At 36.0% G+C, this 25,670-nt stretch overlaps 1 protein-coding gene and 1 non-coding gene across 2 annotated transcripts in view; both read right to left on the reverse strand.

The window, feature by feature from the left end:
* Positions 1–25,639, reverse strand: part of EAF2 (ELL associated factor 2) — a 50,128-nt gene extending 24,489 nt beyond the window's left edge. Inside the window, exons 1-4 of the mRNA XM_060149318.1 lie at positions 25,472–25,639; positions 18,800–18,894; positions 11,308–11,444; positions 9,164–9,309 (exon numbers count right to left, since the gene is read on the reverse strand). Of these exons, the coding sequence (XP_060005301.1) occupies positions 9,164–9,309; positions 11,308–11,444; positions 18,800–18,894; positions 25,472–25,580 (487 nt within the window). The 5' untranslated portion in view covers positions 25,581–25,639. The remainder of the gene's footprint in view (positions 1–9,163; positions 9,310–11,307; positions 11,445–18,799; positions 18,895–25,471) is intronic.
* On the reverse strand, positions 13,439–13,511 carry TRNAG-ACC (transfer RNA glycine (anticodon ACC)). Its single transcript has one exon. It is a non-coding gene; the product is annotated as a tRNA-Gly (tRNA).
* Positions 25,640–25,670: the final 31 nt, after the last annotated feature.

A 25,670-nucleotide genomic window follows, 5' to 3' on the forward strand; every position in this document is an offset into this window, starting at 1 on the left:
TACAAGTTTCACAATAAGAGAAATTTCTAGACTTTCTAGGTAAGGAATAGGCACACTTTTAATTTAACAGTTATTAGCAAATAAGGATGATAATGAGAGCAGAAACTTATATAGTAGTTTCTTTGTGCTAGACCCTGTTCTAAGTGTTTTGCAGGAAAAATTCCTCTACAAAAAAATATATGTCAATTTATGTTTCTTCAAAAATGTATGCACACATTTGTTTCCCTTTATATCCTCACCAGTACTGGATGTTGACAATTATTTTAGCTACTACCAAGCAGATAAATGAAAAAATATCTCTTTCCCTATCAAAATACTCATGACATTTTTCACAGAACTAGAACAAATAACCCTCAAATTCACATGGAACCACAAAGACCCGAAATTGCCAAAGTAGTCTTGAGAAAAGAGAACAAAGCTTGAGGTTTCACATTCCCTGACTTCAGATTATGCTACAAAGCTACAGTAATCAAAACACCATGATAGGGCTTCCCTGGTGGTGCAGTGGTTGGAAGTCTGCCTGCCAGTGCAGGGGATGTGGGTTTGAGCCCTGGACTGGGAGGATCCCACATGCCGTGGAGCAACTGGGCCCGTGTGTGCCACAACTGCTGAGCCTGCGCTCTAGAGCCCACACGCCACAGCTACTGAAGCCCGCAGGCCTGGAGCCCACGCTCCGCAACAAAGAGAAGCCACCGCAATGAGAAGCCCATGCACCACAGCGAAGAGTGGCCCCCACTCGATGCAGCCAGAGAGAGCCTGCGTGCAGTGGCAGAGACCCAGCACAGCCAAAAATAAATAAATAAAATAAATTTATAAAAACAAAACACCATGATACTGGCACAAAAACAGGCACATAGATCAGTAGAAAAGAATAAAGAGACAGAAATAAACCCATGCACTTATGGTCAATTATGACAAAGGAGGCAAGAATACATAATAGAGAAAAGATAGACTCTTCGATAAGTGGGGCTGGGAAAACTGGACAGCTACATGTAAATGAATGAGATTAGAACATTTCCTAATACCACATACAAAAATAAACCCGAAATGGATTAAAGACAGAAATGTACGACCTGAAACCACAAAACTCCAAGAGGAGATCATAGGCAGAACACTCTTTGACATAAATTGTAGTAATATTTTTTGATCTGTCTCCTAAGAAGAAAGAAGCAAAAGCAAAAATAAATGGAACCTAATTAAACTTAAAAGTTTTGCACAGCAAAGGAAACTAACAACAAAGTGAAAAGACAACCTCCTGATTGGGAGAAAATATTTGCAAACGATATGACTAATAAGGGGTTAATATTCAAACTATATAAACAGCTCATAAAACTCAATATCCAAAAATACCTAAACAATCTGGTTAAAAATGGGCAGAAGACTGGAATAGACCCTTGCCAAAGAAGATATACAGATGGCCAACTGGTACATGAAAAAATGTTTAACATCGTTAATCATCAGAGAAATGCAAATCAAAACCACAATGAGATATCACCTCACACCTGTCAAAATGGCTATCATCAAAAAGTCTACAAATAACAAATGTTGGCAAGGATGTGGAGAAAAGGGAACCATAGTACACTGTTTGTGGGAATGTGGATTGGTGCAGCCAAGCTTCCTTAAAAAAACTAAAAATAGAATTACCATATGATCCAGCAATCCCATTCCAGGGTATATACCCAAAGAGAACAAAAACACTAACTTGAAAAGATGCATGCACCCCAATGTTCACAGCAGCATTATTTACAATAGCCAAGATATGGAAGCAACCTAAGTGTCCATCAACAGATAAATGAATAAAGAAGATGTGGTATTTATACACACACACACACACACACACATATATATATATACACAATGAAATATTACTCAGCCATAAAAAGAACAAAATTTTGCCATTTGCAACAACATGGATGGACCTAGAGGGTATTATGCTTAGTGAAATAAGTCAGAGAGAGTAAGACAAATACTGTATCTTATCCCTTATATGTGTAATATAAAATCTAAAAGATAAAACAAAACATGTGTATAACAAAACAGAAACAGACTCACATATACGGAGAACAAACTAGTGGTTACCCATGGAGAGAGTGGGGGTAAGATAGGGGTATGGGATTAAAAGATACAAACTAATATGTATAAAATAAAATTTAAAAAGGATATATTGTACAGCACAGGGAAATATAGCCATTATTTTATAATAACTTTAAGTGGGTTATAATCTATAAAAATATTGAATCACTATGCTATACACCTGAAACTAAAATAATATTGTAAATCAACTATACTTCAATTAAAAAAGAAAAATATCTTTTTTTGGCTGCGTTGGGTCTTTGTTGCTGTGTGCAGGCTTTCTCTAGTTGTGGCGAGCGGGGTCTACTCTTTCTTGCGGTGTGTGGGCTTCTCATTGTGGTGGTTTCTCTTGTTGTGGAGCATGGGCTCTAGGTACTTGGACTTCAGTAGTTGTGGTGCACGGGCTGAGTAGTTGTGGCTCAAGGGCTTTAGAGTGCAGTCTCAGTAGCTGTGATGCACGGGCTTACTTGCTCCGCGGCACGTGGGATCTTCCCAGACCAGGGATCAAACCTGTGTCCCTTGCATTGGCAGGCAGATTCTCAACCACTGTGCCACCAGGGAAGTCCCAAAATGTCTTTTTTTGTTGAGATGCTTTGCTATGTAGCACATGGTCAGTTTTCTTTTGTTTTGTTTTTTAATTTCACACGGACTTGAAAAACCTGTATATCTCAAACAGTGGAAGTGCTATGTATGTCTACTTAGTTCAAGTTTCTTAATGGTGTTTTGCAAATCTTATTAATCTGGGGTTTGCCTGAATCTATCAATTACTGAGAGAGGATATACTAAAAATCTCCCACTATTAAGTGAATTTATCCATTTTTCCTTGAAATTATGTTAAACTTTTAGCTTATTCATTTCTAGGCATACTCTTGTAACCCCTGCACAGTGTCAGACATTGCAAGAATAAAACTATTAAATTTTAGAAAAAAATATCTTTTAATCTTAAAATTTGAACTTTGAAAGCATTAGTGAATCTGATCCACTTTTCATACATGTATTGGCCACTGTACATCTTATGTTGTGAGATAGACTTAAGTCCAGAAAGAAATTCTGCATGTGACAAAAATGGCTTTTCGGAGCTAGAAGATTTAAGGAACAAACAGATGAAAAATACAATAACTGAAATGAAAAATACACTAGAAAGAATCAATAGCAGAATAAATGAGGCAGAAGAACAAATAAGCGAGCTGGAAGACAGAATGGTGGAAATCACTGCTGCAGAATAGAATAAAGAAAAAAGAATGAAAAGAAATGAGGACAGTTTAAGATGTCTCTGGAACAACATGAAACTGACCAACATTTGCATTATAGGGGTCCCAGAAGGAGAAGAGAGAGAGAGAAAGGGCCTGAGAAAATATTTGAAGAGACAATAGCTGAAAACTTCCCTAACATGAGAAAGGAAACACTCACTCAAATTCAGGAAGTGCATAAAGTCACATACAGGACAAACCCAAGGAGGAACATGCTGAGACACATATTATTCAAATTGACAAAAATTAAAGACAAAGAGAAGATAGTAAAAGCAACAAGAGAAAATCAACAAATAACATACAAGGGGATTCCCATAAGTCTATCAGCTGATTTTTCAGCAGAAACTCTGTGGACCAGAAAGGAGTGGAACAATATATTTAAAGTGATGAAAGGGAAAAACGTACAACTAAGAATAGTCTACCCAGCAAGGTTCTCATTCAGCTACAACAGAGAAATCAAAAACTTTACAGATGAAAAAGTTAAGAGAATTCAGCACCACCAAAGCAGCTTTACAACAAATGCTAAAGAAACTCCTCTAGGTGGAAAAGAAAAGCCTGTAACTAGAAACAAGAGAATCTAACAGGTAAAGAGAAACATACAGTAAAGCTAGGATATCATCCATACACAAATATATCAAAACCAGCAATCGTGAGAAGAGGAGAGTACAAATGTAGGATATTGGAAATACATCTGAAATTAAGAGAACAGCAACTTAACACATTATTGACCGGGGGTTTTTGCAGAAACTAACACCTGAGGCTGTAATACGTCGCTGGTAAAAAATGTGTTAAAACAACCATATATATCTATATCTATATCTATATATATATATGGGCTGCTATATCAAAACATCATGGTAACTGCAAACCAAAAATCTACAATAGATACACAGAAAAAAAGAAAATACAATCCAAACAACACTAAAGACAGTCATCAAATCAAAAGAGAAAAGAACAAAAGAGGAAGGGAAGAAAAAACACCTACAAAAACAAATCCTAAACAATGAACAAAATGACAAGCAGAAATACATATCGATAATTACCTTAAGCAGTTCTAAGAAGGAAGTTTATAGCAATACAATCTTATCTTGCGAAACAGGAAAAATCTCAAATAAACAACCTAACCTTATAACTAAAGAAACTAGAGAAAGAAGAACAAACCCCAAAGTTAGTAGAAGGAAAGAAATCATAAAGATCACAAAAGAAATAAATGAAATAGAGATGAAGAAAACAGTAGAAAAGATCAATGAAACGAAAAGCTGGTTCTTTGAAAAGATAAACAAAATTGATAAACCTTTAGCAAGACTCATTAAGAAAAAAAGGAAAGTGCTCAAATCAATAAAATTAGAAATGAAAAAGGAGAAGTTACAACTGACATCATAGATATATAAAAGATCACAAGAGACTGCTATAAGCAGTTATATGCCAAGAAAATGGACAATCTAAAAGAAATAAACAAATTCTTAGAAAGGTATAACTTCTAAGACTGAACCAGGAAGAAGCAAAAAATATGAACAGACTAATCACAAGTACTGAAATTGAAACTGTGATTTTAAAACTTGCAACAAACAAAAGCCCAGGCCAGATGGCATGGCAGGTGAATTCTATCAAACATTTAGAGATGAGTTAACACCTATACATCTGAAACTATTCCAAAAAATTGCAAAGGAAGTGACACTCCCAGACTCATGCTATGAGGCCACCATCACCCTGATACCAAAATCAGACAAAAAAAGAAAATTACAAGTCAGAATCACTGATGAACATAGATGCAGAAATCCTCAACAAAATACTAGCAAATCGAATTTAACAGTACATTAAAAGGATTATACACCATGATCAAGTGGGATTTATCCCAGGGATGCTGGGATTATTCAGTATCTGCAAATCAATCAGTGTGATACACCACATTAACAAACTGAAGAGTAAAAACCATATGATCATCTCAATAGATGCAGAAAAAGCTTTTGACAAAATCCAGCACCACCCATTTATGATAAAAACTCTCTAGAAAGTGGGCATGGAGGGAACATACCTCAACATAATAAAGGCCTTATATGACAAACACACAGCTAACATCATACTCAGTGGTGAAAAGCTGAAAGCATTTCCTCCAACATCAGGAAAAAAACAAGAATGTCCACTCTCGCCACTTTTATTCAACATAGTTTTGGAAGTCCTAGCCATAGGAATCAGAGAAGCAGAAGAAATGAAAGGAATCCAAATTGGAAAAGAAGAAGTAAAACTGTCACTTTTTGCAGATGACATGATACTATACATAGAAAATCCTAAAGATGCTACCAGAAAACTACTAGAGCTTATCAAGGAACTCAGTAAGGTTGCAGGATAAAAAATTAATACACAGAAATATCTTGCATTTCTATACACTAACAATGAAAATCCGAAAGAGGAATTAAGGAAACAATCCCATTTACCATCACATCAAAAAGAATAAAATACCTAGGAAAAAAACCTACCTAAGGAGGCAAAAGACCTGTACTCTGAAAACTGTAAGACACTGATGAAGGAAATCAAAGATGACACAAACAGATGGAAAGATATACCATGTTCTTGGATTGAAAGAATCAATATTGTCAAAATGAATATACTACCCAAGGCAATCTACAGATTCAATGCAATCCCTATCAAATTACCAATGGCATTCTTCACAGAACTAGAAAAAAAATTTTCAGAACTTGTATGGAAACACAAAAGACTCTAAATAGCCAAAGCAATCCTGAAAGGAAAGATGGAGCTGGAGGAATCAGGCTCCCTGACTTCAAACTATACTACCAAGCTACAGTAATCAAAACAGAATGGTACGGGCACAAAGACAGAAATATAGCTCAATGGAACAGCATAGAAAGCTCAGAAATAAACTTACACACGTATGGTCAATTAATCTATGACAGAAGCAAGAATATTCAACGGAGAAAAGACAGTCTCTTCAATAAGTGGTGCTGGGAAAACTGGACAGCTACATGTAAAAGAATGAAATTAGAACATTCTCTAACACCATACACAAAAATAAACTCAAAATGGATTAAAGACCTAAGTGTATGACCAGATACTATAAAACTCTTAGAGGAAAACATAGGCAGAACACTCTGACATAAATTGCAGCAATATCTTTTTGGATCCACCTCCTAGAGTAATGAAAATAAAATAAAAAATAAACAAATGTGACCTTAAAATAAAATGGGACCTAAAAATAAACTTAAAAGCTTTTGCAGTGCAAAGAGAAACCATAAATAAAACAAAAACACAACCCACAGAATGGAAAAAAACATTTGCAAATGAAGCAACCGACAAGGGACTAATCTCTAAAACAGACAAACAGCTCATGCAGCTCTATATCAAAAAAAATAAACAACCCAATCAAAAAGTGGGGAGAAGATCTAAACAGACATTTCTCCAAAGAAGACATACAGATGGCCAAAAGGCACAAGAGAAAATGTTCCACATCGCTAATTATTAGAGAAATGTAAGTCAAAACTACAGTGAGGTATCATCTCACACCAGTCAGGATTGCCATCATCAAAAAGTCTACAAACAATAAATGCTGGAGAGGGTGTGGAGAAAAGGGAACCCTCCTACACTGTTGGTGGGAATGTAAATTGGTACAACCACTATGGAGAAAAGTAAGGAGGCTCCTTAAAAGAGTAATAATAGAGCTACCACATGATCCAGCAATCCCACTCCTGGGCATATACGGAGAAAAACCATAATTTGAAAAGACACGTGCACCCCAATGTTCAATGCAGCATTATTTACAATAGCCAAGACATGGAATCAACCTAAATGTCCAACGACAGATGAATGGATAAAGAAGTTGTGGTATATATACACAAGGGAATATTACTCAGCAATAAAAAAGAATGATATAATGCCATTTGCAGCAACATGGATGGACCTAGAGATTATCATACTAAGTGAAATAAGTCAGACACAGAAAGACAGATATCATATGATATCACTTATATGTGAAATGTAAAAAGATGATACAAATGAACTTATTTACAAAACAAAACAGACTCACAGACTTCGAAAACAAACTTATGGTTACCAAAGGGGAAAGGTGGGAGGGATAAATTAGGAGTTTGGGATTAACATATATACACTACTATATATAAAATAGATAGTCAACAAGGACCTACTGCATAGTACAGGGAACTATGCTCAATACTCTGTAATAACCTAAATGGGAAAAGAATTTGAAAAAGCATAGGTACATGTATATGTATGACTGAATCACTTTTCTGTACACCTGAAACTAACACAACTACACTCCAATATAAAATAAAAACTGAATTTAAAAAATGGCTTTTCATATCAGCAGAAGAAATACTGGCTTATTCAAAAAATGGATATTGATACTCTTTTTCAATACTATATTTGTTGATTCTCTATCAATATCTATGTAATTACACTGTTGGGGAGGAAGGAAGTTTAGATTCTTATTTCTTAGACTAGAATTCCAGATAGCCCAAACAGGTAAATGTAAAAAGTAAACCAGAGAAACACTAGTAAAGCTGACAGACATCTAATCATAAACTTAAAAAAAGTGTTTCAACCATAGCAGTAGGCATTGGCATAGTAGGGTCAAATATTAAGAAAATATTTAAAAGAAGATAGTCTAAGGAACATGCTCTGCAAACTGTAAATTCTTATACAAAGTTAGATCTTATGCTTGGATTACCTTAACTTATATTCTACAATACAATGTTTTTATTAAGGTCTCTGCTAAAAACCTGTCACATAGAGAAACTTCTTTTTGTATTGTAAAATTATAGTTGAAGATACTATATAGTTTAATTCTCCAAAGAACAGGTTCCATACGATGAATTCCTTTTAGAATTTAGTAGCAGGGAAGAGTCCAAATCTTTGGAACCTCTTAGATAATACAAAATATACTAAAGTTTTCAGTTTTGTATTAGTGGATAGGAAGCTCAGATATAAATTTAATGTCTTAATAATTAGCAAATTTGCTTCCTCTTCCCTCCAATATCTTAATTTTCTGTTCCAGATTTTTATTGTACACATATATAAAACGATATAATGATTCAAATCCATTTTGGAAGCAGATATAACAATAAAATAAAATTCAAGATCCCTTGTAGCAACAAGGGTTCTGAGCTTATATTTTCCTTATTGTTTGAAAAGGGAACACTAATATATTAGGGAACTAATACTATACCGGGCCTAGAAGGGGGCAAGTGGAAACGGAGAGCTATATGCAAGTTATGAAGGCAAAGTGTAGAAACAAATAAACTTTGGTGACCAGGGTCTTACTCCTACCACAATTACTATAACATAAACACCCAAACTGCAGCTAGAAAAAAAAATGGAGATTTAAGTTTCCTTACTTTCAAAAAGACTGTGCCTCTCTAGAAGCACCTACCTGCTGAGAAGTGAGCAGCAGTTCAGAAGAACTTGCCTGCTGCTTTGGCTTACTACATCTCCTCACTCCACTACTGGTTTGGCTACATCTTAGACATCTATAGTCTGGCTACACATAAAAAAACTTCAACAAGAAGACGCTGTGAAGGACTAAATTGGAATCATCACAACTGTCAAAAAGAAGAAAACTCCAGTTACACATATCTAAACAGTTACTTTTTCCCCTGAATAATAAAAAATATAAATTCTGTTATATAGACACAGGCTTACGTACTTAATACTCTAAATCATAAACTACACTTCTCCCCTAGAACCATAACAAAAAACATTATGTTTTTAGAATTTTACAGTTAGTTCCCTTGTCAATTAAAATGAAAAATTTCACTTAACATTTATTAATAATTTATTTTAAAGGGCCATTACATACTCATAGATTTTACCTCTTTCAATATCATCCATCGGAGATGCTGGGGACATCTTGTCTTCCGATGGAGAATGTTTTACAAGATTGGGAGTCCTAGTTGAATTCCGCATTTGTTGCTGCTGCTGCTCTATACGATATTGAATTTTACTGCTTCCTTCAACTCTGCAATTAAAAACATCAAAAGGTCAAAACAGGTATGATGATTGCAATATAACAACAATTTCAACTTACAAAGCTACTAAAATCGACCACTTATTCTTTTTCCTAGAGATCTTTAAAACGATATTCAAGGATTAAAGCATTAATTTAATTCATTATTTAACAAACGTTTATTGAGCCCTGCTATAGGCATGGCATACACACAAATCCACTGAGGGATACAAATGTGAATTTAAAAAAAGCCACTGCTCAAAACTGAAGAGATAAGACACACACACACAAATGACTAAAATAAAATGAAATTATACATGAGTATAGCAGACACATTACATTCCCTAAATTCTGAAATTACCATTTCTGTTAAAATTAAATCACTCCCACATTTCTCATTCATAAGGTTAGGACATGTTATTAAAGGAGGTTCGTATACTTTCCCTTCAATACTTAAAAAAAAAAAGTATATAACACAACTATGCTTGACTTTGCCTCTCCCATTTCCAGTCACCAAATCCTGTTAGTCCTTCCTTCACAAAGTATTTAGAACTTCACTTTTCTCTTCATTCCTACTCTAAAACATCGTGGTTTGTGCATTTTTCTCTTTCCCACATTGTTTCATTTAAATCAATTTGTTTGGTGGATTTACATTTCAAAACAAGAATGTAAGCATGTCGATCCCTGGTTAAAAAAACTTTAATATGCAACCACCGTCAATAAGACAATGTCCTAATTTCATAGTTAATATTGAAGGCAACCTACCTTTATAACCTTACCTCTAGTCTACTTTCAACCTCATACCCCACTTTCTATACTTGTATACAGGGAAAGAAACAAATCTCTGCTCTATTCAAGCAAGTCTTATTCATAGGTTCCAAATAAGTCAGATACATTCCTGTCTTGTTTACATCCTCATGTTCTCTCTGATCAATTAAATCAGTATTTTCCAAACTTTCCTACAAATAAAAATCACCTGGGAAGAGGGGATAATTAAAAAACAAAAAAAAGTTTCCTGGGCTCCTTCTCTGATCTGTAGTTGAACTGGGGAACTCATTTGTTTAACAAGCACCCAAAGGCAATCCTTATCATGAAATATGTTTGGGGGGAAAAAAAAGCCCTAAATCTTAACCTCCTCTTAAGGTACATCAGTAAGGGCTCCCTGAATGCTCCGATGAACCATGTCTTCCTTCCTTTAATTCCTAGAACAATTTTTATCTATACTATTTGTATGGCTTGTTAATGCACTGCCTATTTCCCCCCAAAAAACATGTTAATTAATGCACTGCCTATTTCCCCCCAAAAAAACAATTTGAGATGGCTATGTTCTCTTATTGACATTTTTAATAGAATTATCTGCTAATCCAATTAAAACGTGGACGTTCTGAGGTTAGTATTTGTATAGGAAGTTCTCCTTTTTCTTGCCTCACATTTTCTAAGTGCTTGATAAAATTTTACTACTGATAATGAAATTATTTTGGAGATTGTGTAATGGCTCCTTTTAGTCCAGTTCTACAAAAGTATCTACAGTAGAATAAAAGACGTACCTACATATAAGAAAACATACAGAAACAAAACAAGCTTTTAAATATCATAGGGAGAAATGGTAAAAGCTTCTGGCTAAAGGATCTTCACCAAATTTAAACTTGGAAAAAGATCAAAACATTTTTGTAGGGCTTCCCTGGTGGCGCAGTGGTTGAGAGTCTGTCTGCCTGCCGATGCAGGGGACATGGGTTCGTGCCCTGGTCCGGGAAGATCCCACATGCTGCGAAGCAGCTGGGCCCATGAGCCATGGCCGCTGAGCCTGCGCGTCTGGAGCCTGTGCTCCCCAACGGGAGAGGCCACAACAGTGAGAGGCCCATGTAACGCAAAAAGAAAAAAAAAAAAAATTTTGTACCAGACAGAAATAACCCTTATGTAATAGTGTGACTTAATCCAATAACTTTTTTCACTAACATTCTCTTAGCAATTTATGTGTTGATTAAATAATTTATTTCATTAACCACATACCTTGTTCTTTTTACAGTGATGTTGCTGCTGAGTTTTTCTAGTCGACATTCCCCAGTATCATGGTTAATAATCAAAATGCATTCTTTTAAGTAAGGTTTCTTTGAACCTTTGAAAACAGTTACTGGTGTAGTTGAACCCTGTTTAAAAAATTAATTATTATTACTTGAAATTTATCATAGAAATTCAGTTGAGAGGGCCTTTGAGATCTTCTGTCTTTCTCAATCTATTGATATACTGTACTTCAAGTCACCTAACTGCCTAAATTTACTACTCTGGCAATAAGGAGTATAGTAAAAAAGACACATGAAGAGAGGCTGAGATCTCAAAATTGCTGTCTTGAGGAAAGGGAACAGAGGAAGCAGCTGCCCTGAGCCAGTAAAGATTCGTTTCACAAATCTTTGTAGACGTGGTCTACAACAGGAAATTGGGATTCAATTCTAATACAACCAATATACTTTACAATAAGGGAACAAAAGTCCTGAGTTATATTTCCTACTCTTCCTCTTCTTCCTACCTAAATTTAATTTTTTAAATCTGGCATTTTATTAAAGGGGGGCTTCCCTATGCAGATTAAGGAAAATGAATGTATCAGGGAACATATGTTACATTAAACTCACTGATCAATTTTAGTGTCCTTAAAAGTGGGACAACCAGACATTATGTGCTTCATGATGTGATATAAAAGAAAGTAGGCAGCATCACCTATAAAGTGTTCTTGCCTGAAAAAAAACCCACAAAGAATCTAACTCTCACCAAGGCTTTAGAAATAACTACCAGTTTATAGGAAATATGAGGAAGGAGAAACAAGTTATATAATCCCAGACAGAAGTAATTTGAAATCCAGAATGTGGGTATATTCTCTAGGACAATTAACCTGGTTTCTCCAACAAACCAGTGGCATAAAAGGGGGGAGGGACTTTTACAGAATAAAAGAGAAAAGAAACATAATATCAGAATACAATATAGGAATATAAAATAGGTAAACAACAAGGAACTACTGTATAGCACAGGGAACTATACTCAATATCTCATAATAATCTATAATGGAAAAGAATTTGAAAAAGAATATATATGTATAACTGAATCACTTTGCTGTACACTTGAAACAGAACTGTAAATTAACCTCAGTAAAAATAAATAAATAAAAATACAATATAGGGATTTTATATGGATTTCTAGGGAGAAAAACTGAAAAAAGACATTTTTGAAACCATCATGAAAACATGAATATGGACCAAGTATTACAATTAATTCTACTATGTGTGATAATAGCAGGGTTACCATGGTACTTAGGTGAAAATTAAAATATCCTTATCAGTTAGAGATGCATACATAGCATTTGTGAATGTCTGCGATTGCTTTAAAATATGCCAGGAAAAAAGTAGGAAGCTCTATTAAAAAAAGATTAGCGGGGCTTCCCTGGTGGCGCAGTGGTTGAGAGTCCGCCTGCTGATGCAGGGGACACGGGTTCGTGCCCCGGTCCGGGAGGATCCCACATGCCGCGGAGCGGCTGGGCCCATGAGCCATGGCCGCTGAGCCTGCACGTCCGGAGCCTGTGTTCCGCAACGGGAGAGGCCACAACAGTGAGAGGCCCGCGTACCGCAAAAAAAAGATTAGCAAAATGTTGATAATTGTTGAAGCTCAGTAAGTACACAGGAGTTCATTATACTATTCTATTTTCCATAATAGAAGGTTAAAGAATCCTGGTCATTACTAATAACCTACATCTACCTATGCTCCTCTTCTATCCTTTGTCCCTGCCTCCCTCAACCCTGAAGGAATTTTATGTTTCCCATTCTCTTATTTTATCCCACATATATGTATCCCTAAATAATATATTGTTATAATTGCTTGGTTTTGAACTTTATAAAAGTACATTAAATTTTTAAAGCACTGATTATAACAATTTTGCCAAATACAATAGTAATGTTAGATCAGGTTAGAAAAAGATGACTTCTAAAAAAGACTAAAGGGCCTATCATTTTTTAAAAAAATATTTATTTATTTAGCTGCACCGGGTCTTAGTTGTGGCACGTGGGATCTTTGTTGCCACATGTGGGATCTTCTTTGCGGCATGCGGGATCTTTTAGTTGAGGCATGCAGGCTGTTAGTTGTGGCATGCGGGATCTAGTTCCCTGACCAGGGATCGAACCCAGGCCCCCTACATTGGTAGCACAGAGTCTTAACCACTGGACCACCAGGGAAGTCCCAGGGGATATCATATTTTAAAAGTTAACAATCATTAGAGGCTTAACACATTACCAGAGGAGTATGAGATAAATTTGGTAATTGAGGATGCCATAAAAAAGGGGTAGGTTAGAGACCTCTGAGAGGCTGGGAGAGAAAATTATGAAACCAAAAGTAAGGAACAAGTTTTTCTAAAACAAAAATGATCTACAGGAAGTCAAGCATGCATAGCACATAGATAAGGACATATCTGGAGTGGCCCCTAGAAGAGTGAGATGCAGGGAACTTAGCTGAAGCCCTGTAAGGTAGAGAGCCAGAAGCATGATCATGACAAAACTAAGTTGGGCCTACTTGGCTGATAAGTATATTTTTCAAACGTCTTGACTAAAAACAAGTAAGATACCCCAGAATAGCAACCCAAGGGCTCCAAATTACATTTAAGAGAGTCATGTAATATATTCTTCTTAAAAAATACTTGTATTCTTACTTAGAATACCTTTTAAAATACATTATTGTACTCTGAGTTTCTGAAGGAGGAGGACTGGATTAGAAATTTTTTATTGCTCCTAGCACCTGAAGTACCAAGCTCTTCACAGGTACTCAATGAATGTTGAATGTGAACAATATGAACATTTTTACCATAAATAACAAGTTAAGTAAGCCTTTCACAATTCCTGTACCTGCCTTCTATACTTTGAACAAGTTTTTTTAAATTAAACTTTTTTCCTCATTAAATTGAGCACCATTCTTATTTTAAACTTCAATTTCTGCCCTCTTATTTCATATTCCAAGAAAGGGGTATTAAACTATTAAGGTACCAGGAAACTCCGAAGCATATGAACTCTCTTTGCCTCTGAATAACTATGGAACACATGCTACCACCTCCATGTTTACTGCTATAACCCAACATCAGAACCCAATCATCAGGTCACCTAGATTACTGTTATCCTCCTCCCTACTCTCCTTCTAGTTTTATTTCCCATCTGCTAACAGGCAAATCTGATCATGCCTGATTATGAATACCAGGAAAGGAAAGTAATCAGTAATGGAATGGAAGAGTACAATAGTACTCCCAAAGTAACATGAGGGAAAACAAAGAAAAAGAAAAGAAAGAAGAGATGCTTGACAAAACTAATAAAGAACAGAAAAAAGAAAACAAATTAAAATAACCAATACACATACTATAAGATGATAGAAATAAAAATCAAGTATAAAAACTTTGAACTAAATGTGGATAGAATTCTCCTAATAAAAATAGAAAAGTGTCAAAATGGGTTTAAAAATGAAACAGAATATTCTGTTAACAAAAGATATACTTAAAATGTAAGCTAAATAAAAGTAAGAGACACTTAGATTCCATGAACATGCAAACAAAAAGAAAGCAAAGGTGGCAATATTAATATTAAACAAGGTGGTATTTAACCTTAAAATCACAGAAACAGGGTAAAAAAGGTTTATTATACAATGATAAAAATATAATTCATTTAGAAGTATAACTGTAATAGGACGTTAAAATAGGAGTCAAGTCCTAAAATAAGCTGAAGTCCCAAGAACATGGTAGGCTATTTTCCCATGTAAGCTAAGTAAACTCAATGGAAAGAATCAGACTAGGCTCATCTTGGAAGGGACTTTGACCAACAGCGTCATCTAGAGTGGCATAGTAGCCATCAGACATATGGAACTCTCACAAGTCCAGGGTTTGTGGGCAAAAGCTGTTGAGCAACCACTAGAGATGCACTCATTGCATAATAGGAAGTGTAGCTGGAAGTTTCCTGTGGGCTATTTCATCAAAGTCCACAAAAGTACCTCACAAGATAGCACTAAAAATATGCCAAACTGGACAACACCAATAACAAATCATAACAGTCAAGTAAATCTTTTCCTTTCAATATTCAACATTTTGAAATTTTACAGCAGTCAACCATAGAGAATTGTTTACAAAAAAGAGAGATTTGTAAATGCCCAATATTAACCCCCTTAACAGTCTTCATTTTTATTAGTTTCTTCTATTTGATACTACCAAAGAAAACCCAGAGGAATGAGAATTAGAAAATCTACCCTATCGAAGAACCACCAGAACCTGAAGGTACTCTTAAAAGTATAATAATAAAAATTCTATTTTATGAAATGCCTCCAAGCTTCTAGGCATTTTCACCAAGATGATGAAAGCAAGTTGATAAAGAAATAGGAGAATATAAATGCCTCAAACTAGTAATCATTACATTTCCACAAAATTAAGAACTGTGAAGAAATGTAAACCTCCTACTTATTTGAAGAAGTTCTTTAATGAAGGGGTAAAACTCCACAAAATTTGAGAATATAATTTCTATTCTTATTCACAATTGTTCAAGGATTGTAGGCCCAGCAGAAAAAAAAATTTGCTCTTAGCAAGTGGTAATTTTAACAATTCTCTTCCATTCCAGCTATCTGAAAGATTCACACGATAAAATTCAAATTCTTTTGCATTACACATTAGGCCCTTCTTTATCTGATTCCTAAATACCATCTCCGACTATGTCCCCATATGTACCCTTTCTTACCTAGCCATAGTGGCTTATATATAGTTCTTCAAATGTAACAGACTCTTTTGTTGCTTTGTCTTAGCCCACGTCTTTCTTTTCTCTAAGAGGTCCTTTCCTCTTTCCTTCACCTGGGTAATTTCAACTCATCTTCAAGACAGCATATCCTGATGTCTCCTCTCCCTCCCCAGGCTGAATCGCCGCTCTTCTGTACTCCCATAATATTCTGTGTATACCTTTATGATAGTCCTTACATTACTAAATTTTAATCAATTATCTCCTATCTTCCTCATTAAATGATAATATTTTTTAGGACACCTACCACGTCCAGTCTACCTCTGTCTTCTTTTTTTATTTTTATTTTTGGTCACACCACATGGCATGCTGGATCTTAGTTCCCCCAACAGGGATCGAACCCGTGTCCCCTGCAGTGGAAGTGTGGTGTCTTAACCACTGGACCGCCAGGGAAGTCCCTACCTCTGTATTCTTAACAGCTACCTAGCAAAGGACTTACCACACAGAAAGTATATGCATATATGGACTGTCTGTCCAACCGTCTCCCTTTCTCATACACACAAAAATATTGAGGCATAGTCATTTTGGACATATCTTTGGGGGGCTGAGGTGGGGAGGGAACTACTTTTTCCCAAATGATTTCTCTGCTATTTCATAAATTTACAATTTGAAGCTTGAAATTTTCCTCCTATAGTTGTCATTCCTTCAAGAAGTATTTTCAATTGAGACCAAAATCGAACACATGGCAGATGGTAACTCTTGATTAAAGCAGGATTATGTGTGAATGAAAAAGGTTTATTAATAAATGTAAGAATCCCCATCTGCTTGGAGTAGAAAGACAATGCAAGGGATGAGGATGGGAGGATTGCAATTTGAGAAAATAATATGCTACGTGGCAAAGAAGAACTCATCTAAAGTTCTGCAAACCAATCATCACTGATCAATAATCCTATAATCTGAGACCAGGATAACAGGTGGTGCCTGTTATCCACCTGAGGCTTTTCAATAACTTTTAAGATTAAGTGAATGATTTGGGCTTTTCTTTAATAAACCTCATAAAGCAAAAAAAGCCTTAGATTATTGGGTACTTAATATCCAAACTATTTTAGAGACACCAGAATCTGAACACTTTTTAAAAACAGAGTAATACAAAGGCTTACTAATCTACAATGTCTCAGACTGAGTTGATTTTTCATTTTCTTCAATTTCTAAGGGAGCAAATGAGAAATATACAATAAAATGCACCCACAAATTTCCTTAACATTAGGGAAACCTTCAGAGGCAGCAACTCATATAGTCTGACATATAGGTGGGGTCTCAATATATAGTGTTTACAGACAAAAGGAAACAGATGGAAGGCTAGATAGAGGATAGAGAGCTTGCTTGCTATACCTCTAACCATGACAAGCCATCTCATAAATGTATACAAGAGAATGTGGATGAACTAGCACAAAACCATTCCTATTACAAAAGTTAAAACAATGTAAAAAAATCTCAGAAAGTCCAGTGTTTTCTATGTTAGAGTATAAAGTTAGTCTTGGTTTTCTTTGAGAATAGATCAAGTCAGTATAAAAGGAAAAAGAAACTTAGGTTGAATGCTAAGAAATTTCTAACTCAAGGACTGAGAAAACTAGAGCATACAACAAAGAACTTGCATATTTATGTAAACAGTATTTGACAGCATTACTTTGATATATCTGAAAATTTTTGAAATGGGCAAAATTTTGGTAAAGGCCTACCTGACCTAGTCTCCTTCTTTTCCAGTCCATTCCCTAAGTCATTGTTAAAATCACTCCCAAAGCACAAATCTAATCATGTTAGCTCTCTGCTTAAAAACCTCTAATGGTTCTCTAATACCTATGACATAATCTCAAAATTCTACATTACAACATAAAAGATTCTTTATAATCTGGTCCCAACCTACCTTTCCAGTCTCTACTCCTATCAATCATTTTTCATTATTCTGTAATTTACTACATTCATTCATTTATTCCACTTGTCCTTTCTCCATTTGGAGCCTTTCACATACTGTTCCTTTTGCCTAGAATATTCTACTCCTCTTATAACGGATGAAATTCCACTTGTCCTTTAAGTCTCAGCCCACATAGCATATGCTTTATGAAGCCTTTCAAGATTCCACCAGGCAGGGCTTCCTTGGTGGCGCAGTGGTTGGGAGTCCTCCTGCCGATGCGGGGAACGCGGGTTCGTGCCGCGGAGCAGCTGGGCCCGTGAGCCGTGGCCGCTGAGCCTGCGCGTCCGGGGCCTGTGCTCCGCGGCGGGAAGGACCGCGGCAGTGAGAGGCCCGCGTGCCGCAGGGAAAAAAAAAAAAAAAAAAAGATTCCACCAGGCAGAGTATCTAATTCCATTTATGTGCTTAAACAGAATTTTGTCTCTGTTCTAATCTATAGCACTAGATAGATGTTTATATGTCTGTCTGCTGTAACAGATTAGGACTACATGGCAGGGCATATGTTATTATTCCTAGGTTGGAGAACAAAATCTGGCTCATAATAGTGATTTAATAAATATCTGTTTAGACCTCCAATTGTTTCAAATCATTTAATATGATAGTTCTTGAAACTTACAAAGTAAATTTTAAGAGTTTAAGATTGTTTTACTTAAGATAGTTTAAAATATGATTTTTTTGCTTTGCTATATTTATTAATTTTTTAACTGACTACCACTACATGAATTGTACAATCATTTTCATTTAAATTTAGTGGAAATCCTGTAAAAACATCTATTTAGTTTAAATATATGGAAATACTCACTTCTATATTTGGTAGAGTAATTGTCACCTGTTCACCTTTGCCGACTTCAAGCTCTCCTTCACAAGAAGTGTCAATAGAAGCAGGTTTGAAGTCATCTAAAAATAGATATAGATACTGGTTTTTATAAGATGGAAGAATACCTGAATACCTGGGTATCAAAAATATGAGCATGTTTCAGAGTGATAAATCATTTTTCAATAGCCAGTAATTAAAAAGGCTTAGAAGAGTCTTAATATTGCAAACAAACAAAATACAATCCAGATTATTTGTGTATGTATAATTCTGAGAAAAAAAATAGCTACACTCTAAAACAGTATTCCTCACTTCATGATCCCTTGGGATCCTGTTTAGATCAAGATGAACTAGACTACGATGTTCCACTGCTAAAAATGAAATAATGTCAGTATCTTGACAATTTTCTAAAAACCAATATCAGTAGAACATCTTCAATTTTCAGTTTTTTTCCTCCCCTAAATTTTTCTTAAACCACCTTGGGCTCCTACTACCACTTGTCTGCTGTCCTAGCAGAATACAAAATGAATGAAAACACAGCAAACACACATTCATGGGGAAAATTTAAAGAAAACTTATTCAGTTTAACAGCTTGAGTTTTTCATGGATACATACACCACTAAAAGATGTGTAAATTTAACCAAATCTGCCACTTCAGAAGAAATTAAAATAAGTTTTCATTTTGAATTAGATCATAATTCCACTGATGTCATTAAAATATATCACCTAGAGGGAACACGGGGTGCTAAGATATTTCACATACTGAGCAAGTTTAAAAACCTCTAAGATATGAAAGTCACTTAAAAATAATTCACATCAATATACATCAATGACTAATAAGAACCTGCTGTATAAAAAATAAATAAAATAAAATTCAAAAAATATATATATATACATCAATGACTGAAAATAATTCTGATACAGAATTCCTTTGCTGTTGCCAGGTTATCTTCCGGTTTCTTTTAAATAGAGGCTGGTAATCCAGATTTTTGTATAAAAGATCTTGATTTTTAGGTATTTACAACCAAATCATGTTAAAACAACAACTGTGTGGGTCAAAAAAAGCATCTCTAAAGGCAAAATCAGCTGATAGGATGTAAATCTATAACCTCTGTTTTAGTGTTTAAAAACAGATTTTTTTTCTTTATATCATTACTTTTGATCTTCACAACTCTCTGAATTGAATATTCTCAACCATATTTTACTGATGGTGAACTCCTCTAAAGTAATGAAGCCAGTAAAAGATAAGCGAGGAACTCAAGCCACACACTCTACCCAGCCCATATTATATAGCCTCTTTGCCTTAGATCCACAGTTCTAAACTTTTGTGTATATGCATGTGTCTGGAGGGGTGGTGTTAGGAGATGAGGGATAGTCATAAGTCCCTATTGGAATCTGATGAAAATTATAGACCAGCTACAGATCCTCTCTGCATAAAAATGCATATATGGGGACTTCCCTGGTGGCGCAGTGGTTAAGAATCTGCCTGCCAATGCAGGGGACACGGGTTCGAGCCCTGGTCCAGGAAGATTCCACATGCCGCAGAGCAACTAAGCCCATGCGCCACAACTACTGAGTCTGCACTCTACAGCCCATGAGCCACAACTATTGAGCCCGTGTGCACAACTACTGAAGCCCGTGCACCTAGAGCCCATACTCCACAACAAGGGAAGCGAAGCCACCGCAATGAGAAGCCCGCGCACTGCAATGAAGAGTAGCCCCCGCTCGATGCAACTAGGGAAAAGCCCGCATGCAGCAACAAAGACCCAATGCAGCCAAAAATAAAAAAATTAATTAACTTTTAAAAAAGTAATACATGCTTAAAATATGCAATATGAACATACATATCAAATTCTATATAATTTCAAGGGATTCACAAGCCCTTGAAGCCTATGCATAAATGCCTATAGTATATGTGATACCAGTAACAGACAGAAATGTACTCAAAATATCTGTAGGTTTGCTTAATGAGCTGGAATTTATAACCAGTAAGTCCATCAAAACTATTCTGAACCTATTTATATTTCTAATTATTATTGTTAGAATAAATTCCACATTTTATTACTTGTTATATTAAGTAGTGTTGTCTTTTATTTACCTTCACACAAGAAATTTCTTTTTAAGTATACAAATTTTGAGATTCAAGGGGTTAAATATAGCTCTAGAACTACAGAATTTGTTGAATAATCTCATGTCCATGCTTTCCATATGTTTTCTAATGTCAAATGTATTCTCTTCTAAGTTGGAATGATTCCAGACTAAATAGTTTATTTCTTTTGGTTCTTCTTGGTTTGGAAGCCTCACCACTAATTTTATCGTTTATTTTCTCTGGATTTCCTTCATTTATGTTATTTTCTTCAGATTTACAATACAATTACTTATATTACATAAAGAGTGGAAAAACATTTCCTGCCTTATTCTCAACACTTTTCCTATCCTTGTTGATCACTTCTCTGACTATTTTGGCTGTAGCATCACACAATGTCAATATCTTCACAAAAGAGTCCACAATTAGTAACATAAATTTATTTCCTGGGATCTGAACTAATTCAACTAACTCCAAAACCCATACCCTTTCCAGTATACCACACTAATCAGAGAACATTAATTGTAAATATAATTTCAATCCTATTTTTCATTAGTGTACTTTCTAATGTGTGCCCATACCAAAGCTTAACAACCAGTTTTTTGGGAGTGGCTCCACTTGGTGCCTCAGACAATCTTCCTGTAGTCACTGTCCATGAGCTCACCATTTCATGACAGGAAAAAATGGTGTCATTTACAAACTTAGGAATTTCAATCTTTATTCCCTTATCTGGTTATAAATTGTAAAACTAGTACTAGCTCAAATCCAAAATTTATTCTAATGGGTCCTATTGCTCAAACTCTTCTACCCAGTGAAGCATCTGCTGTTAAGCATTAAGTTTATCATTTACAGAACATCCCACGTCTTCCCTACCACATGCCAGACTATGTTTTTGATAGGTTTTACTGCCAAGCCCTGATAAATGCTTTTTTTTTTTTTTTTTTTTTTTTTGCAGTACGCGGGCCTCTCACTGTTGTGGCCTCTCCCGTTGCGGAGCACAGGCTCCGGACGCACGGGCCCAGCCGCTCTGCGGCATGTGGGATCTTCCCGGACCGGGGCACGAACCCGCGTCCCCTGCATCGGCAGGCGGACTCTCAACCACTGCACCACCAGGGAAGCCCGATAAATGCTTTTTGAAAGTCTAAGTAAAGTACATTTATTGGCACTCCGCATACACACATGAATATAACCCTTCAATAATAATGGTGACTACTATTTATTCTCTACCATGCACCAAAAACTGTGCTAAGTTGTTTATACTATCTTACTTAATCCTGAAACTCTGAAATGTAGATATTACAATTTCCATTTTACATTTAAGAAAACTGAGACTGAAAGCTTCGAGAATATTACCAAAGTTACATTACACATATAGGTGGTGGAGGTCAGAATTCACATCCAGGTTTTTCCAAAACCTCAGTGTATTGAACAGGCATCATTACCCAAGTACATAAAGATAGAATACTACTTTCTCCCAGGTAACATTGATTTGTTATAAATTAGGTCCACCCTGAAGGGGATTAAGAAGTACAAGCCTCCAGTTACATAAGAAACAAGTCATGGGGATATAATATACAGCATAAGGAACATGGTCAATAATATTGTAATAACTTTGTATGGGGACAGATGGTTACTAGACTTATCTTGGTGATCATTTCATAATGTATGCAAATGTCAAATCATTATGTAGGAAACCTGAAACTCACATAATATTGTATGCCAACTATGTTTCAATAAAAAAAATTTTAAAGAAATAAATGTCATGCTAAAATATATTTGAACCATCCTTACAAATTATCATGATACTTTCAATATATATCTTTACAGCCTTACCTGTTAAAAAAAACTTAGAAGATTTAGAAAGATATTTACATTTAGTGAATGAATGAAAGCTTCAAGCATTATGTAAAACTGATATTGAAAATATTGTATTTTTCACATACCTATCAATTTAAGGGCAGTTCATAATTTTAATAAAAAATGCTAGAATGGCTGAATTTATTGCTTCATTCTATAGATAAGATGAGCTCAGCAACTTAAAGTGAATTGTCTATTTTACATAGTCAATAAAAAGTTGAAATTAATGTATTATCTGTGTGTATTTCTGTTCTACTTTATTACAGAGCTTAAACATGAGTATATTTTTCTGAAAATAGAAACAAAGTTCTTCTTCAGTTCCCTGAGGAAAAAACATATCTTTATATGTAGTAGTGATAATTAAAAATACTAAACATTTTTGGTTTTCAGAAAGAAAAATGTGCAATTTTTAAAAAAAATAAATAAATCATATCCACCTGCCTGTATGAAAGTCTATAGTTTCCATCCCTCACTCTGAGTCCTTAAGGATGAGAATCATATGGGAAATGAACCTATCCTCAAGGATAATGATTGGTTTTCTTTTAATAAATCTAGAAAGGTTCTGTCTGCTTCAACAAGAATAAAACTAAGGGCTGAAAACCTTTCTGATGTCTTCTACAGGACTAAAGATGTATTCAAACATTTGGGTTTTTTGTGGTTATTATTATTGTTGTTTTGTTTATTTTCATTCTTGTAACACGATCACCCGATACTCTGATTCTGAAGACACGATTCCAGCATTTTGAGAACTTTTATAAATAAAAGGCTTTGAAGCACCTGCAAAGTGCTTTTCGAAGGCTATTTCTTATTCACTTAATTTGGGGCTTATGCCCTTAAAAAGAGACTATATACCCAAGTTACACGAAAATAGATTCTTGAGCAAATTTGTGTAATCTCAAACCTTATCATTAAAAAAACTGATACTAAGATTACTGCATACCTGAGAAAGAAGGGGAAAGGAGAGGGAAGTTATTACTTGAGAGAAAGGCATGGAGAAACCAGGTAAGAACTATATCATACTTCTGAAAAATGGGGCTGAAGAAGGAGAGAAACTGCACAGCCAGCACTAGCTGTTTCAAGGTCTTAGACCACAAAGTATGGTAAAGAAGGGACAGTGTTGAAGATCTGTTTGCAAATATCGCCCCCATTTATTCTATCAACCGGATATTAATTTTGCTTAATAAAATCCTTTCATAAAATGTAAATATATCCTTGGAGAGTTAAACTTATTGGTTCTTCATACCTTTATTCTGAGTTACTGTAATTAGATTGTGTACAACTTAAGTAAACTTTTGGAGAATGTGAGTTTTAATTGAAACATGGAACACTTCAGAGTAAAAACCATAAAGATCTCTGAACAGTCTAAGGACAGAATGACTGAGAAGGGTGGAATGATGAGACACTAAGGAAGGGCAGGGCTAGAAAGAGGAAGTGAAAAAATACCTACTTTACAATTTGGCCACAGAAAAATAAGAGGTTATGATTCAATGATCTCAAAGTTTGCTTCCCACTCTATAATTCTATGAGGGCTATTATGCAAAAAATGAATGTTTTACATACCAAATCATAATATACTATATTTTCCTTCCTGGAATCTACACCATCCAACTATTAAAGCATCCAACTATTGAAGCAGAACTGAGGTAGCCTCAATAACATAAAAGAGAAAAATGTATCAAAACTAGTTCCAGAGGACAAAGGGAAACCAAAAGGAGAAATCACAGGGGGTAAATATCTTTCTAATAAATTCATAACACACCCTTCAGTACAGTGATAATCAGTATTTGATAAGTGACTGAATGAAATCAGGGGTCCAAAAGAGATACAGATTATTAGAATCGTCCAGAATATTTCTCCAGGAACACAGTAAATAAGAACCCTCATCAGTCAGACACCAAAAGTGAAGAAAGGAGAGAATGTTTTCCTACCAACCTAAAGGCATTTTCATCAGCCAGACACCAAAAGTTAAGAAGGGAGAGAATGTTTCCCTACCAACCTAAAGGCATTTTCCCTTCCCATTTCCCTTTGCCCCCTTCCATTTGTCACCTTATTACAGCTGTTCCTTGAATAACACGCACCGGTCTGCACCGCACGGGTCCACTTACATGAGGATTTTTTCCATTAAATAGAGTATCTGTATTTTCATCTTACAGATCTTTAAATTAACGAAGTGTGGGGAAAAGTCTGTGTTCCATTAGAGATCACAATACGTGTAATGAAAAAAACTAGAGTTTGAGTCCTGATTCTACCCAAACGGCTTCAGCTTCGGGATCTTGGGTGAGTCATGTATCGATTCCTTCGTTTTTGAGGCAGAGATAGCAGTCCGTGGATTTTCCACTGCGCGGGGTCGACGTCCCTAACCCCTGCGTTGTTCAAGGGTCAACTGTATACTTTCCTTACCACCTCTGCATGATCCGCCAGTCACGTCTGCCTCCACCCATAGTAACCCCTGTAGACCTCCTCCACAAAGCGTCCCTTTCTACCTGCTGGTCTTACCTAAATCTCTCTGCTCAGAATTACCCACACCTGCTCGACCAGGCTGCTTCCACCGGTCCCCTAGCACTCCGGACAGGGCAGCGGGTCGCGCTGGGCACCGCATTCTCCCATAGAATAAGGGGTGGGGGCCTCTGTTCGAACACGACTTGGAGAGAGTTGTGCTTCCGCACCCCCATACCCAGAACTCCCCCCCAGTTTCCCCGGGGGTCGTCCTCACTCACAGCGCACAGTGTGGAAGGCGCAGCGCGGCTGCTTCTCAAAACTCTCCCCTAACTTGAGAACCCGCTCGCGACTGTCAATATGCGAAGTTCCCGCGATTCCATTCATCATTCTCCTCCGGCTCCAACTCTGCCTCGGCCACCGACGCTCACTACCCTCTGCCAACTCAGCCTGAAGAACAGGCGCTCGGCCGCCGCGGGC

Source organism: Lagenorhynchus albirostris, chromosome 5 (genome assembly GCF_949774975.1).
Source record: "Lagenorhynchus albirostris chromosome 5, mLagAlb1.1, whole genome shotgun sequence".
In the NCBI taxonomy this organism is placed as follows: domain Eukaryota; kingdom Metazoa; phylum Chordata; class Mammalia; order Artiodactyla; family Delphinidae; genus Lagenorhynchus; species Lagenorhynchus albirostris.